General features: G+C 57.2%; 1 protein-coding gene across 6 annotated transcripts in view; it reads left to right on the plus strand.

Moving 5' to 3' along the window:
* The window catches only part of CAPN5 (calpain 5), a 52,757-nt gene extending 37,114 nt beyond the window's left edge, over nucleotides 1-15,643 (plus strand). For all 6 annotated transcript variants that reach the window (XM_078433080.2, XM_078433081.2, XM_078433082.2 and 3 more), the window contains 10 exons: nucleotides 2,632-2,840; nucleotides 5,358-5,550; nucleotides 6,315-6,508; nucleotides 7,155-7,232; nucleotides 8,066-8,261; nucleotides 8,892-9,014; nucleotides 10,196-10,392; nucleotides 11,300-11,415; nucleotides 11,987-12,123; nucleotides 13,097-15,643. In XM_078433080.2, the coding sequence (XP_078289206.1) occupies nucleotides 2,632-2,840; nucleotides 5,358-5,550; nucleotides 6,315-6,508; nucleotides 7,155-7,232; nucleotides 8,066-8,261; nucleotides 8,892-9,014; nucleotides 10,196-10,392; nucleotides 11,300-11,415; nucleotides 11,987-12,123; nucleotides 13,097-13,279 (1,626 nt within the window). In that variant the 3' untranslated portion in view covers nucleotides 13,280-15,643. The remainder of the gene's footprint in view (nucleotides 1-2,631; nucleotides 2,841-5,357; nucleotides 5,551-6,314; nucleotides 6,509-7,154; nucleotides 7,233-8,065; nucleotides 8,262-8,891; nucleotides 9,015-10,195; nucleotides 10,393-11,299; nucleotides 11,416-11,986; nucleotides 12,124-13,096) is intronic.
* The last annotated feature ends 1,102 nt before the right edge of the window (nucleotides 15,644-16,745 follow it).

The following is a 16,745-nucleotide window of genomic DNA, read 5'->3' on the forward strand; positions in this document are numbered from 1 at the left end:
TAAGAAGCTGGCCATGCTGGGCCCACTGGCCATGACGTAGGAGGGGAAATTGAGGCCCACAGGGATCCCTAACTCAGAATCTGCAGGCCCTAGAGCCTCATTAGCTGCTTCCCGAGCCCCAGAGGGCCCAGAGCCAAGCCCTGGGTTTGGCTAATGATCCCCCTGCATCCCCAGAAGTACCTCCCAGCGCCCTGTGAGGGCTCCTCTTCCTCCCTCCCCGGGCCCCACACTGTCCAGAGCTTTCAGAGCAGGGAGGAGTGGAGGAGGGTGCACTGGCCAGGCCGGTGTGTTCAGCTTCGGACTCCCTATCCCTCTGTGCCCTCGGGCAGCTCCTCGTTCCTCAGCCTTCCCGTCTGTGCAGTGGGGATGATAACCCATCCTGCAGGTGCCCCGTTTTTGATACAGCTTTCTGTCCTGAGTGCAAAGTGGGAGAGAGTGCCGGGGGGGCCGGGGCAGAGGCTGCCCTGGGAGGTTTCAGAAAGGACACAGAATTGACTGAAAGTGGAGCAGCCAGGATAGAGCCTTTTCTGGGTTGCGGACACTGTAGAGGGCCCTGAAACCCTGAATGTGAGTCCTGCCTCCCTCACCAGTGCCCACGGGCAACATTGTGCCAGCAACTTCCGATAGTATTGCCTCAAAAGGTAGCGATAAAGGTCAGGGGCAACAGAGAGAAAGGTGTGCCTGGCACCGGGCCGGGCTCCATGGATGGCAGTGCGCCTCTCACTGTGGTTGGCATTTTCATTTTCTTGGTCTCCAGTGTCTCGCAAGGGACCATTTGTCTTCGCCAACATCCTTGTTGATGGTAAGAGGTTTGTAAACAAAAGCCTTCTTAATGAGCGTGGGGGTTGGGGAGTGGCTTTTGGCAGAAGAATCTGGTCTGGGCCTTGGGATTTACGGCCATCTGCAGCATCTCTGGCTCCTCAGCCTGGATGCCTGGGTGCCCACCCCCATGCCTGAGGGTGGTTTTCTTCCAGAAGGGGCTGCCTCTGGTCGCAGTGGGTTCAGCCCCACTTGGTCCCCGGCTGGGCAGGGCCGGCAAGTCAGCCTGGCTCTAGGGTGACAGGCTTTCCCTCCTGTGCCCACCTCCCGCTGCCCAGATGTGCCACGTCTGCTTGGGGGACGCCCACAGCCAGCTGTCAAGACACCTGCTGGGAAGCGGCTTCTGGCCCTGCAGGGTCGGGCCCACCTTTCCCTTCTGTCCATGCTCCCCCATGCACCCCCTGTCAGCCTCAGCATTTGCCTCTCCCACCAGACTAAGAGCCTCCTGAGGGCAGGGACCATGTCTGATGTGTCTGGGTCCTCGGTGTCAGCACAGACCCAGTGCAGAGCGGTCCACAGGTCACAGGTCTGAACCCTGGCTTCCAACAGTCTGCCTGACTCCAGAGAATGTGTGTTTCCTAGCTGTGTGACCCTGGCCAAGTTACTTGCCCTCTCTGAGCTTTAGTTTTCTTAGCTGTCAAGGAGGGATGGATGATAGTAATCTCTGCACAGGGTTATCCTGCAGATTAAACTGGGATTAGCCATGGCAGTCCTGGGCACGGCACCTGGCATGTCCGAGATGTTCCATAAATACTATTGTCAGAGACCCACTCAATGCCTATGAACTTTTTCACTCGGTTAACGTGTATATTAAGTATTATGTCTGGGCCAGGTCCTGGACCATGTATGTGCTGGGCATATACCAGTGACAAAACCTGATGCATCCCATGCTTTTAGAGAGCTAACATTTCAGTGAGAGTAACAGAATTGAACGCAGTGTCACACAGTTGTTTAATGATAATTGTGGTAATGGTCTCCGAGGAGAAGTGCCAGGGGCCATGAAATGGACCGACAGGGGTCCTGGCCTATAGTCTGAAAAGTCAAGGAGAGCTTCCTGGAGGAGGGGGTGGACCCTAAAGGGCAAGTGAGATCAGCTGGGTGAAGAAGAGAAGGAAGAGCAGGTGCGAAGTTTCCGAGCAGAGGAAGAGCCTGGAGCAGGAGAAAACGGGGTGGGGGGGGTGGTAAGGGGTTAAAGGGGTTAGAAAAGCCAGCCTTGGAGCTGGGGGTGGGGCAGCGCACATTAGGGTTTGGAGCTCACCTCCTAGGAAGGCGACGTGATCAGAAAGATTACTGTGCTGCTGTGTAGGGTGAGGGCACAGGTGGTTGTCGATGCCACAGGTTATAGTGTTTTGGGACGAGGAGATGGGGGCTGGGCCAGCGTGGTGCTGGGGACAGAGAGGAGAAGGAGTTTAGCGGAATGTAGGAGCTCCGAGTGGCCTCACTGGCTGGAAAGAGGGAACGGGAGGAGGCCGATGTGGCCGCCTGCTTCTGGCCGGTGCTGGACGGGGCGGTGGCGGCACCCTTCACCAGATAGGAACCGGAATTGGTGTAATAGATTTCTAAGCACTGGAGGGTGCACAGGGAGCCCCGAGGAAGGGAAGGGGAAGCCCAGAGTGACAGCCTCCAACCACTGTAGAAAAGGGAAACTGAGGCCCAGAGAGGAGAAGGGTTCGCCCAAGTCCCACACTGGTTCATGGCAGAGATGAGACCTGAACCCAGTATTCCTTTCTATTTTGATTCCCTCGAGGCATTTCCTCAGGAAGCCAGATATGACCATCGCTGTGTTCCTGTCCTGTCCCCCTCCCCATCCAGGTCATCCCAGACTGGAAGGAGCAGGAGTGGGACCCTGAGAAACCCAGTGCCTACGCGGGCATCTTCCACTTTCACTTCTGGCGCTTTGGGGAGTGGGTGGACGTGGTCATTGATGATCGACTGCCCACAGTCAACAACCAGCTCATCTACTGCCACTCCAACTCCCGCAGCGAGTTCTGGTGTGCCCTGGTGGAGAAGGCCTATGCCAAGTAGGTGCTGGTAGGGCGGGTGGGCGGGTGGCCAGGCTGGGGCGGCTCGCCTTGTGGGCTCCACCTGGGTGCTGCTCTAAGCCGGGGAGCCCAGGGCACGGCCAGCAGAGCCTACTCTGTGGCAGATGAAGGTCTGGGACCTGGTGTCCAGTCCCCAAAAACCAACCCACAAAGTGAGGAATGGTTCCTCCTTGTTCTAGCTGAGAGGGCAGAGCCAGGGCTCACATTCAGGTCGGTGGTTTTTCCCCAAAGATGCAAGCCACCCAGCCCTCCCTGGCAGCCTTGCCGAGGATGTGATATCTCAGAGCCAGGGCTGGTCGTGGTGGGTCCATCCATTCTGTCTCCACTGACCCCTCCTCCTGTTCTGTTCCAGGCCCTGGGTCCCCAGCAAGGGCACAAGCAGAGGTTTGCTGAGCTTTGGAGGGCTTTGGCGCAGAGAGACCTGCTCAGGCCCCTGCAGGCCTGGAGCAGGAGGGCCAATGGGGTCAGAGACCAGCCCACCAGCCCTGTTGAGAATTCTTCCCTGGTTCCTCCTCCCAGGCCCATTGGTTGGTCTCCTTGGACTGTGTGTGTGTGTGTGTGTGTGTGTGTGTGTGTAAAGGAAAAAGGAAAACAACAGCTCCCAACATCAAAAACAAACTTAAGCGGTGCCTGGGTGGCTCAGTCAGTTGAGTGTTGATTCTTGATCTCGGCTCAGGTCTTGATCTCACAGTTTGTGAGATTGAGTCCCATATTGGGCTCTGCACTGACCGAGTGGAGCCTGCTTGGGGTTCTCTGTCTCCTTCTCTCTCTCTGCTCCTCCCCACTCATGCACTTTCTCTGTCTCTTTCTCTCTCTCAAAATACATAGAGTTAAAAAAAAAAAAACCTCAAGGAAACACATTGACAGATTCCATTTTCAGTCCCAAGAAAGGAAAACCCGCCCCCTGGTGGTCACTGAGTCTCCATGGTCCTAGGTGCAGACCCCTCTCCCAGTCCGTGAGAGCCACTTAGTAGGCTTGCTCTTATTTAGGTAGCAGTTTTATTAATTTTTTTTTATTGTGGTAAAATATAGAAGATATGGAAATCCAGGCAGAAGGTAATAAAAGTCACCTGTATACTCCTGCATATTCTTTTGGGCCCCTCTGCTCCCTTTCCCTGTTTGAGGCCACCTGAGTTAACCAGGCCTCCTCCCGCTTCAGGAAACTTTGCTGCCCTCCCCTCAAGGCCCTGCCCCGACTCCTGTCTCCCTCCCTGTGCTCCCTGCATCCTCTGCACACCTCCCCGCTCCCTCCCAATAGCAACTCGTATTTATTTATTTATTTATTTATTTATTTATTTATGAATGAGACAGAGAGAACGAGAACCAGTGGGAGGAGGGTAGAGGGAGAGGGAAAGAGAGAATCTTAAGCAGGATCCATGCTCAGTGTGGAGCCCGACACAGGGCTCAATCCCACGACTCTGGGATCATGACCTGAGCTGAAATCAAGAGTTGGATGCTCAATCGACTGAGCCATGCAGGTGCCCCACCAGCAACTTTTAATATCTTTGATGCCTCTTTTTGTTTATAGGTTACCGTGCAAAACCTGTGTTGCTGCTTTGTGGGCCTGGATTTTCAATTTATGTAATCTGTTTTGTTATATGTCCCATTCAGCTGCTCACATCCACATTCAGCACTGCCTTTAAGACCCCAACCCTTTCCCTAACATTTAAAGAAGAAGCCACAGTTGTGGCCCTAGCACCTGAGATGTTGCACATAGTAGATGCTTAATGTTTTTTATTTTTTATTTTTATTTGTGATTTTTTTTTTTTTTTTTTTTTTTTTTTAGTAATCTCTACACCCAACACGGGGCTTGAACTCACAACCCCGAGATCAAGAGTTACATGCTCTTCCAACTGAGCCACCCAGGCACCCACGCAGCATTAGTTGTTTTTTTTTTTTTTTAATGTTTATTTATTTTTGAGAGAGAGAGACAGAGTGCGAGCAGCGGGGGAGCAGAGAGAGAGGGAGACACAGAATCCGAAGCAGGCTCCAGGCTCTGAGCTGTCAGCACAGAGCTTCACGAGAGGGCTTGAACTCACGAATCGTAAGATCATGACCCGAGCTGACTTTGGACACCCAATGACCTGAGCCACTCAGGTGTCCCTAACAGCAGCATTAGTTTTTAAAGTCAATTCCCTGTTGTTAGACATTTAGGTGATTTCTAGTTTTACGTTCTTATAAATAACGTTAGTTATTTATAATTGATGTTTCAAAAGATGCATGAGTTTTTAATACTTTTGACAAGAATTGCTCGGTTTCTGGACAGTTAAGTGTTGGAGACAGACCGCTAGGGCTAAGGAGAATTTGCGTGATAAAACGGGGCGGTTCAGGGAGACAAACGCTGGCCTGGGAGCCAGAGACAGGGCTCTGTCGTGACCTGCTGTGTGACCTTAGTTTGCTTGACCTCTCTGAGTCCCCCAGATCTCCCCTGTAAGGCGAGGGTTTTAGACAGGTTGGGGAGCATGAGCGGGGAATTCTTTCCACATTGCTCCCCAGGCTGGCGGGCTGTTACCAGGCCCTGGATGGAGGCAACACGGCGGATGCGCTGGTGGACTTCACAGGTGGCGTTTCCGAGCCCATCGACCTGACTGAGGGTGGCTTTGCCAACGATGAGGCCAAGAGGAACCAGCTCTTTGAGCGTGTGTTGAAGGTGCACAGCCGAGGAGGCCTCATCAGTGCCTCTATCAAGGTGAGAACACAGAGGCAGCCCTCCCCATCATCAGCCCTTATTGGGGTGTCCCAGGCAGGGCCCCTGCTCAGACTAGCTCATAATCTGGACGTTCAGCCTCACGGGGGGGAGGGGAGCAGCTGGAGTGTGCAGCCCCCTCCCCGGTGCTGGGCAGCACGAGCTGTAGGTCCCTTGCCCTGACCCCCTACACTATGAAATACCTTGCTGTTTGACCAGCATCCCCCTTTTACGGGCATCTTGTATTGGGGCAGTAGGTGTCTGTGCATCTGAGGGTCCCTTAGTCAGGGTCGCTACAAGGCGACTGGAAGAGGGGAGGGAGACTCTGCTCCTGGCACAGGCCCAGGTGCCTCAGGAGGATTGTCTTATTTCATCGACTGCTTTTATTTCAGGTGGGGGAGCTGGGGCTCAGTGCGGGCACCAGTGGTGGGTCCATAGTCCGGCTCTCTGGAAAAAGAAAAAGCCCTGCTTTGTAGCGTTTGCTGATTTCATTGGCGTAAAAGGCTCCCACCATGTTGATTTCAAGCTAATGTTTTAACAGTTGCACAACTGAACCTGTGCCAGTTAACGCCAATGCGCTCCTGGGCCACCCCACTTTAGCTGCCCCATGGGGGCTTTGTGCACACGGAGCCCACCCGCCTCCCTTTGTGTGGGGCTGCCATTCCTTCCCTGTCCTATAGAGGGTGGTGTAGGCACACACCATCCCTGCCCCTCCAGCTGGAGCCTGACCAGACCCTGTCTCTCTGGGCAACTGTGTCCTCCTGCAGGCAGTGACAGCAGCAGACATGGAGGCCCGCCTGGCATGTGGCCTGGTGAAGGGACATGCATATGCCATCACTGACGTGCGCAAGGTGCGCCTGGGCCACGGCCTGCTGGCCTTCTTCAAGTCGGAGAAGCTGGACATGATCCGCCTGCGTAATCCCTGGGGCGAGCGGGAATGGAACGGGCCCTGGAGTGACACGTGAGGCCCGGGGATGGGGGTGCGGGCACAGGGCAGACCCCAGGTGGGTGGGCCCCAGTATGAGAGCTTGGGCAAGGACAAAGGTGGGTTTCCTAGAGGAGGTGACACCCAGGCTGGGCCTTGAAGGATATGGGAGGAGGATGACATTGGGAGACTTACTTTGCAGTGGGCACCTGTGTGGGGGTGGGTGGGGGGTGGATTCTGCAGGGAAGAGACCTGGAAGTAGGGATAAGCTGATTCCTGTAGAGGACAGAGAACCCAGTCTGGCAATGAGTGGGAAAGAAAGCAGGGAGGGAGGCCACCAGGGGTGAGAATGGGGGTGACTGCTCTGTGTTTGGCTCATGGCCCTGGTGAGGTGAGGACCGGAGCCAGGCCCCTGGTGAAGGAGCCCCCTTCCTTGAAGGTCATCCCGCCCTTCCCCCGCCAGCCTGCAGCCTTGTTCTCAGACCTCCAGCCCCTGGCATGGTGGCAACCCACCCTTACCAGACAGGCTTTTTGGAGACGGACTGGGCCTGGCCCTGGGTGCCCCCAACTATACCCACGCTGATGGAGGCCTGGTTCTGGGCTGTCCCTCGGGCCTCCTCTCCCTTGCCAGGGTGGCCCTGGTGGGGTCCCTCCTCTTACACTCCTCCCTCTTCCCTCCCAGCTCAGAGGAGTGGCAGAAAGTGAGCAAGAGTGAGCGGGAAAAGATGGGGGTGACCGTGCAGGATGACGGGGAGTTCTGGTGAGTGTGTCCGTGCCCCACGCGGGCGTCCAGGGCTGGGGAGGGCCTCCTGTAGCAGGGAGCACCAGATGGGGGGGCAGATGCCTCACCATCAACTTGCTCTGTGGCCTAGGACAAATCACGCCTGTTTGCTTCTCTGTGAAATGAGTTGGGCAGTAATGGGCCCGTTCATCCCCGTAGTCCCCAGTACCAACCTCCAGGGACCCTGAGCTGCTCCAGCACGCAGGCTGGGCCCTCAGCAAGTAGGCCAGGATGCCGGCAGGTGGGGATACGCGGGGCAGGGGTAACGCTGGCAGCCTGATTGCCAAGAGTTGCCGAGAGCAGCTGGGGAAGAGGAGAGGCCTCTTGGAGTGGCTGCCTCCTAAGCTGGGCCCCAGGGTCAGGGGAGCCCTTGGTGGGCAAGGAGAGAGACCCAGCCCAGTCAAGAGAGTACGCTTAGGTTTGAGAAGAGGGAGTTCAGGGAGGCCAGGGAGGTGAGGGGAGCTAAGGGGGCACATGGGTTGGGGCTGGGCTGGGAAGATGGCAGCAGCCTTGCTTCATATTGTTGCTGATTGTCACAGCTAGTCTTGGCCGGCTCCCGTCTGCCGGGAGTTGTACTTCGTGCTTTTACTGCATTGCTTAATTCCCACGCTACCTCTGTGAGGTGGGCAGCTGTTGTTAGGTTCACTCCCATTTTACAAATCAGGAAACTGAGGCCAGAAGAGATGTGAAGGGGCCAAGTGACGCCACCTCCACACTCACTCCCGTGTGGGTCGTGCTTCAGAGCACACAGGGTGAGTAGGCGGGTGGCCAGCCAGGGGGACCTACCCAGCCTCGCCCCCTGCCACACCCAGGATGACTTTCGAGGACGTGTGCCGATACTTCACTGACATTATCAAGTGCCGTGTGATCAATACGTCTTACCTGAGCATCCACAAGACGTGGGAGGAGGCCCGGCTGCGTGGCGCCTGGACGCGGCATGAGGACCCCCGGAAGAACCGCAGCGGGGGCTGCATCAATCACAAGGACACCTTCTTTCAGAACCCGCAAGTGAGTGTTTTCGGGGCCCCTACTCCGCCCCTTGGGCAGCCACGGGGGCCCTCGCCACTGCCCTGCATGGGCTCCTGCATGACCTTGGGTATATCCCTGTTCCCCCGTGGGCCTCTATGCACCTGTCTGCATAGTGGGGGTTGGGTGGGTGGGTTCGGGTGGTCCTGGGCAACCTGCAGATGGTAAAGGTGAGGAAGCTCGTCCAGAATTACAAGGACATATAGAGGGAGGCTGAGCTGAAGGCCCGAACCCCTTGTTTCCACACACACGGTGCTCTCCTTCCAGGGGAACTTGGCCGGATTGGCTCTTCCTCAGGGAGGACCTCTCCCCTGCGCCTCCTTTGTTAGGACCCTGGCAACTGTTTACCTTTCGTGTTTGGCATGCCTTCATTTGGCACCGACTGCGTGTGGACTCAGAGCTGAGCTTCCGTGATCTCACAGAGTCCCCCCGCCCCTCAGGCAGCGTAGGCCCATCTCACAGATGAGGGACTGAGGCCCAGAGAGGTGCTGTGACTCACCTGGACTCACACGTGGAACTGAGGCCCGGCTCTGGCCCAGCTTCCAGGAGCCAGCAAGCCTGTCTCTGGCCCGGTCTCACTGCTGTGTCTCTCTTCCCTGACCTTCTCTGCAGTACATCTTTGATGTCAAGAAGCCAGAAGATGAAGTGCTGATCTGCATCCAGCAGCGGCCCAAACAGTCTACCCGCCGGGATGGCAAGGGTGAAAATCTGGCCATTGGCTTTGACATCTACAAGGTGAGGCCAGCTGGGACCCCTGCTCTGGGTGAGGAGAGCGAGGGAGCTGGATTTTAGGCCACCTTGGCCTGGGGGAGAACGCTCTAGAATACTCTGGCCACTGACATCATCCCTGCCATTCTGGCCACAATGGCCGATGCCATGGGCATGCTGTGGCGTGAGCCCTATTTGGAACACCCACAAAGGCCCAGCCTGCCTGGGGTCAGTGGCCATGGGAGCCCTCAGCCTGATTTCCTCCTGCCACAGACCCACTGGCTATTTGGCGGATGGGAAGGTGGTCAGGGCCAGGCCCTGGGAGGCCCCCGCTGCTCCCTCCCTCAGGCCTCTGGGTCCCCCTGAGGTGGAGGCCTTGCTGGGCCCTGGGAGGAAGCAGCTTGGGCAGAGCCAGGTGGGCTTGCCGCTGGCCGCTCCCCCTGGCCTGGGACCCGAGGCCCTCCTCGTGTTGCGACACTTGGTATGTGATGGCACTTGGCATAGCGGGATGCCACGGGCCTGCCAGACACTGAGAACCTCGGGAAATCACGTGGACGTGCTGGGCACGTGGTCGGAGTTGAGCCCCTGCATTTGAGGCGCTCAGTCACATCATCACAGTTTGTTTGTGTCCTTGGGTTGGTACATCCATTGCGTGCTGAGGTGTTGTGACTTTGACATGTCGTGACCTAAAGTGACATGGCTGTAGCTTATCATGCCACTCGTTCCAGGAGTTGTCTGGCATGTCCTGGCAGCTGGTGATGTCATCTCCTGGCCACGTGCTGTGTTGTGGGCAGATAGTGACACGGTCGCTGTTACCAGGGGGCTGCCCGTTGCCCCCCTCCTCCTAACGGCTTTACTGAGATAGAACTCACATACTATGCAGTTCACTCATTGAAAGTGTGCAGTGACCTTTAGCACGTTTGTAGGGTTGTGCGGCTGTCACCAGTCGATTCTAGAACGTTTTCATCACCCCAGAAGGGAAGCTCGCACCCTTTAGCCGGCACCGCTCAGTGCCGTCCGGCTCCCCGCCATCGTCCACCCCCGAGCCTTAGGCAAGCACTCGTCTACTGCTGTCTCTTTACTTGCCTTTTCTGGGCATTTCGTGTAAATGGATCAGGTCGCTCTTGTCAGGGCAGCGAGGGCGCGATGTGCGAGGTAGGTGGGGGGACCGGGGGCTCCGTGCGGACCAGCCTCCCCGCTCCCTGCAGGTGGAGGAGAACCGTGAGTACCGCATGCATGGTCTGCAGCACAGGGCCGCCAGCTCCATCTACATCAACTCGCGCAGCGTCTTCCTGCGGACGGACCAGCCCGAGGGCCGCTATGTCATCATCCCCACCACCTTCGAGCCAGGCCACACTGGCGAGTTCCTCCTCCGGGTCTTCACTGACGTGCCCTCCAACTGCCGGTGCGTGGGGGCTGGCTCAGGGCCGGGGCTGAAAGGGCCGGATTCCATAGCAGGCTGACCCGGAATCTGCGGAGACGTTGAGGGTCTGCCCGAGGCGTGGAGCCCAGACCTCCAGCCTCCCTGGGCTGACGTGAGCACCCACGTCCTTCCCCTCCTTCCCCTGCTCCTCTGTCCCAGCCTCTCTCGGCTACATAAAGGGGTAGTATTTCATATGTGCATAGCACTTCACAGTTTACAAAGCTTTCGCTCTCTTCGTTTGCTTTTCCTGAACCCCAAGCGGGGGCCTGACCTTTCCATTTTACAGATCAGAATTGGGGATCGAGGTTTGGGGTGGGGGTGGTTTCCAAGGTCATGACACCAGTGGTCGAGTTGGCCTAGGCGGACTGCTAGAGCCATCCCCTCCCTGCTGGGGTGCAGGCCCCGTGAGCCCCCACACTGTCCTCCTACCCTGGTAGTCAGCCCCGATTCAGTGCTCCTTGCACACAGTGCAGACCTGGGAGGCAGCACGTGTGGTGGGCTCTGGGGACCTGGGTCCTGCCGGCCCAGGCTCCACCTCTGTCCAGCTGTGGGGCAAATCCCTTCTCCCGTTGAGCCCAGCACGCTTCGTAATCTGTAAAATGGGCGTGATCACCCAGGGCTTTGGGAAGATCACAAATAATACCTGTAACATCCCAGCAGGGGGCTTGGCACACAGTGGGTGCTCAGTAAGTTGCTTTTTCTCTCCGGGAGGACGGGGCTCCCTGCAGTAGAGAGAGAGCAGCAGGAAGCCCGTGGTGGTTTGCCCAGGATGAGCAACGTCTGGACTACATACTGCTCCCCTCCCCTGCCGTCTTCTCGAACCCCCTCACCTTCCATCTCCCTGGCCCCCTCCACCACCTCACCCCTCTCCTCCTCTGCCCTGTACCAGGGAGCTGCGCCTAGATGAGCCTCCCCGCTCCTGCTGGAGCTCCTTGTGCGGCTACCCACAGCAGGTGACCCAGGTGCACATCCTAGGGGCTACCGGTCTCAAGGACTCCTCGACGGGTGAGCTCGCCTGGGGAAAGCTCTGGGACCCACCTCCCCAAGGAGATGGCCCATGCCCCCTCCCCACTGCTCAGCAACAGACACCCAGCCTCCCGAGCTCTCTTGCTCTCACTGAATGAGCAGACCTTTCCTAACATCCACTCAGGACCCAGCCTTGGAATGAAACTGGGTGCGTAGAGAGGACCGGGCTCTGCTGCCTGCTTTTGGGCAGCTTCCCGTGGGGTGGGGCAGTCCGACACAGGGACAGACAGCTGGGAGGCAGGGCTTACAGAAGGCTCCCTGGAGGAGGTGGCCTTTCTCCAGGCTGAGGTGGCATTAAGATATGAAGCCCGATAAGGCGGGATAGGGAAGAAAAGTGCTCTGGGCAGGGGGAACAGCATGGAGGCCAGAGATGACCAGTCTGCCCCCTCCTGTCTCTGGAAGTTAGGAAGGGAGTCAGGCTGTGCTGTCCCTTCTGAATATATGAACTCCGTCCTCTGCTTTGGGAAGGGGAATCACCTCCCAGACTTCTGTCCCACTGGGTCCTGCCCCAGGCCCCATCATCACCCCGTGGCCCACTCAATTTCTCTAGGGGCCAACTCTTATGTGATCATTAAGTGTGAAGGGGACAAAGTCCGCTCGGCGGTGCAGAAAGGTACCTCCACACCCGAGTACAACGTGAAAGGCATCTTCTACCGCAAGAAGCCAGGCCAGCCCATCACAGTCCAGGTGAGCTCCACCGTCCTGAGGGTCTCCCCTGGACCCCCTGCCTGATGTTTTCCCACTCATGGGGGCTGGGCCCAGGGTGGCAGAGCTTTTGTTGGGGACCCAGGAACACTAAATTCTGGTTCCCACTCTATCCCTGACATGGTATGCATGGCCTTGGGAATTCTCTTGCCGGCCCTTCCTCGTGCCCCAGAGTGCCCCCTGTGGGTGAGTTGTATTAGATGGTGTGATTTTGAGACACAGTAGGGTTAGTCTCCTGGCTGGGGACAGTGGTCATCTCTGCCAGCTTTGCCCCCATGGCTTGGGAGTTGTTCCTTAAATCCCACTGGAAGTGGGTCCACCTGGAGAGGTTGCACCAAGGTGGCATATAGTGGGGGTGGCTGTTTCCCCAGAGCAAGGGGCCAGAAAGCCACGGTCCTGGATTGGGCTTTCTTCCCTTCTCAGGCCAAGGTGGCCCGTGGATGTTGATTTTGGGCTCATTAGTGGGAAGTCCTCTGTCCTCCCGGCACAGGCCGGGGCCTCCCCGGGAAGGTGGAAACCATCAGTAAACAAATGCCCAGGTACCCTGGGGAAGCCACTTTAGGATTTCCAAGTTTTCCTAACACTGGGCCCCACTGGATCAAATCACAGACCCATAGCTGTTGGGGCTGAAAGGACTCTTAGGGGCCGTTGATCCAACCCTCGTATTAAACATGGGGAAATCACTTGTCCAAGGTCACCTAAGGTCAGTGGCAGAACTAATAGTAACAGACTAGACTGTATATGGAAAGGAGTTTGACAGATGGGAGGAAGCCTGAGGCTCCGGAAGGGGACGGCCTTGCCCAGGGTTCACAGTGAGGCAGAGGCAATGCAGGGCTCCTCTTAGCCAAGGCTTGCACTGCAAGAAAGGGGTTCAGGGCCCTGCCACCAGCACCCCCACAGACCTATACTCCTGCTCTTAAAGATGCCCCCCCACCCAAACCTTGTCTCCTCCCAGATCTGGAACCACCGAGTCCTGAAGGACGAATTCCTGGGCCAGGTGCACCTGAAGGCCGACCCGGATGACCTCCAGGCCCTGCACACCCTCCACCTCCAGGACCGCAGCAGCCGGCAGCCCAGCGACCTGCCAGGCACGGTTGCTGTATGTGTCTTCAGTAGCACGTCCCTCACGGCCGTCTGACCCCTGTCCCTCTGCCTGGCCTCCACAGTTTTACCGCCATCTGCATGTCCCCAGCCAGGCCAGGGACTAGCCTGGGAGCCAGGACACTGGGGGCCTTTTCCCAGCTTTTCCGCTGACTTGCTGTGTGACCTTTGGAGGCCTCTGCCCCTCTCGGGGCCTCAGTGTCCCAAGGACCCCGAAGCATTCCCTTCTCACGGAGGAGTCTTCCTGCCTGAGATTTACAGTAGCTCTTCCAACCCCAGCTGTCACCACTGCTAAGGGACTCTATCCGTTGAAAACGTTTTCTCAAGGCCCTGCTGTCTGCCGACGGAGTGCCAACCTGTCACTTGTTTACACAGGACCTTTCACGTCCCCAGGCCCCACTCTTGCCCCTTGTGTCCCGGACCCTCCCCCGTGTCCCAGACTTTGCTTTCTCTGTCACCTACACCTGGTTTTCTAGCCACCTTGAAAGGACTCTTGGCTGTTGCCGGGTTTCTGCTTAGGCTGGAATTAGGAAAATGTGCAAGTGACAGTCATTCATTCTCTACTCCTGCCCACTTGCCCATTCATTTATTTATTCAACAGAGATTTGCCAAATGAATAAATGATGCCCATGAGACGCCCGCTGGAGCTGGGGCCCTCCCTGCAGCTCTGGGAGACCTGGCATCCACCCGGGGCCTCACCCCTGCCCGGGTCCTCTCAGAGGTCAATGCCCAGACATGGCTGCGGCCTCACCCCAGCTTCCGATTTCACGCCTAGCCTCTGGGTGAAGGCCCCTAGTGGGATGGTGGCGTCTTCCTGCCTCCACTGCCTTCATGTCAGGAGGACACCCCCCTTTGGTCGGCCAGGAGGGTGTGGCGGGCATGGGGACCTGAGGGGAGGCACGTGCTTTCAGGCCCCCCTCTGCTGCAAGACCTGGGCTTTTCCTGGGAGGAGGCCTGGGGTGGCAGTCTCAGGCCCACTGGGCTCAGATCACTTCTAGGGCTTGGCAGGAGACCTGTAAATCCATCACCTGACCAGAGGCCCCTCTTCCAACATTCCCTGAAAAATGCAGCCCTCCTCTTGCTGCCTGGACCAAAACGTTCCTTTAGTCCTCAATGTTTTATATTCTTTAGTGTTAATCAATCTTAACCAGGGGTTTTTAAAGGAAAACTGAAAGCCTGAACCCCTTTTTTCATCTTAAACTCCAATTCCTGTGGTTCCCCTGATTTTATTTTCATTCTGCTGGGGGAGGGGGTGAGGAGAAGTCACATCTTCTCAGAGGAGGCCTGCAGGTGGGTGAATAAGAGGGTATTTTTTTTACTTGGACGTATCGCAAGCCGGCACCACCCGTGTTCTTGGTGAGCGTTGACGCCATGACCTGTTTCGGGTCCCTTCTGTGCCCTTCCCTGGCTCCAGACTGGGCACCGTAAATGAAAAAGCCCAGGTGGTTCAAGAACAAGAATTCCTGTGGCCTTGCTGGGAATTCCTTTTGGGCACCCGAATGTTTGGCTCCAGATCTGGCTGTTTGCTGCAGTGTCCTGGCTGGAGGTGCTGGATTCTTGACTTTGCCTCTTCACTCTGTGGCCAGCTCTACTCCTGTGCCCTGGTCCCCGGGCCGCACGAGGGGCCAGGAACTGAACAAGGAGGACAAGAGGATTCCTTCTCGAAAAGCTGGGACTTGCCCTCGAGAACCTGGGCCTGGGGCTGGGACATGACCACATGACCAGGAGCAAGTCACTGAAACCTCCTGTGCCTCGATTTCCCTTCTGCAAAGTGGGGCTAATGGTTCTTGTTCGTCAGCACTCTTGCTAACAAGTGCTGAATAAGGGCAAAACCGTACCCTTTATGTATCTCTGTATGCGTGCACACTATATCCACTCATGTAATCACTTCCCAGTGTCTTTTTCAAGTGAAGGCTCCCAAGTTGGGGTGGAGACGTGAGGGCCAGCCTGGGGCTTCTGGGGCGGAAACATGGGTCTTTGCTCAGCCATGCCCCCTTGGGCTAGGGGGCAAACCAGGATCAATTGGCGGGCCTATGTGGGCTTCAGTCTGAGGATTGGGCACTGCCTCCTCCCCCCCAAAATGGGTTTGGCAGCCCTCTCCTTGCTTCCTGCCCCTCTGAGTGGGCCAGGCTGGCTCCTGGCTGTGCAAATGTCCCTCCCTGATCCCTGGGCGGGTAAGGATAGAGTTCTTCCGGGCTGGGACTAGAGGGTTGGTGGGGAGAGCAATTGCTCTGCTCACCTGATGCACCCTTCAGCCTGTGGGGCCCACGGAGTCCCCATTTGCATCTGGGCAGGGCCTCTGGTCCATACCACCCAGATGTGGGCTTTACTCCCCTCAGGGCCTACCGTGGGGTCAGGAGTGGATACCTGTTCTGTTCTCAGAATAAACATTACTACAGTCCCAGAAAGACTTTCTTGTATCTGTCTGTCCCTCTGGGGGTGAGGGACAATGGAGGGAATATTCCCAGGCTTAGGTAGGTGACTGCCCTCTGGTCAAGAGGCTCGTGAGGGAGGACTTGAGAGTTAACAGCTGAGGCTGGGCCCCACTGCCTGCCCGGTGCATCTGTGGGCAGAGGTCATTGGGATCATTCCATCATTGATTCAGCTGGCCTCATCCCAAGCCCTGTCCCGGGCACTGGGGATGCAGGGAAGCAGCCACAATCCCATCCATTGGGCAGTCTACAAACTAGTGGGGAAGGCCAATGGGGACACTCCAGTCCTAACAAATGCCACCCAGGGAGTGACTGGTAAGGCAGTGGGAGTTCTGGGAGCTTCCAGCCTACCCTGGAGGGCAGGTCGAGGCCCCGATGCAAGTGGGAAATGGAGGGAGGGAGACAGCCACAGGAAGAGGACCTGGGTTTGTGGGGCACAGGCGGATGTGGGGAGGCCAGCGTGGAGGCTGTTGAGAGGAAGATGCTGGCAGCTCCAGTCGGGGTTAGGGGCTGGGGAGAAATAGTGGACAGAGCTCAGTGATGACTGGGGTGGAGTGGGGAGTGAGGGAAGATGAATTAAGGCCAGTTTGTAGGCTTCTCGACAGGACTGCGAGCAAAGGACATTGTGAATTCTGAGCCCCGCTTAGCAGACTAGATGATAGTGGGTGCTGAGTACACTGTTGCTGTTACGTCAACTGGAGATCACTGCGGACCTCTCCACTCCGTACCACGCTGGGCCCGTCCTCACAGATCAGGCCTGCATTCTGCCTCAGTGCTCCTCTGGGGGGCTCGGTTTTCCCATCTGCAGGCTGACAGCCTGGGAGGCTCCGCAAGAGAGCTGACTGGGGGAGTGGTGGGTAGCAAGTGTCAATGGCAGGTGCTCCCCCAGAAGTGGGGGCGGCGACCTGCAGCAGCTCCTGCTGGGGCCCCCTGGCCAAGCCTCTAGCAGCCGGCTACCTGTAAGGGTCAGGAGGATGGAGTCAGAATCCTGGTGCTGCCTTCCCTCACTGCTCCAGACGGGGGCGCTCTGGAGGGCAGCGGTGCCCGTGCCCAGCAGGTGGCGCACTCGGG

The sequence above is a fragment of the Panthera onca genome, chromosome D1 (assembly GCF_046562875.1).
Source record: "Panthera onca isolate mPanOnc1 chromosome D1, mPanOnc1 haplotype 2, whole genome shotgun sequence".
Lineage (NCBI taxonomy): Eukaryota > Metazoa > Chordata > Mammalia > Carnivora > Felidae > Panthera > Panthera onca.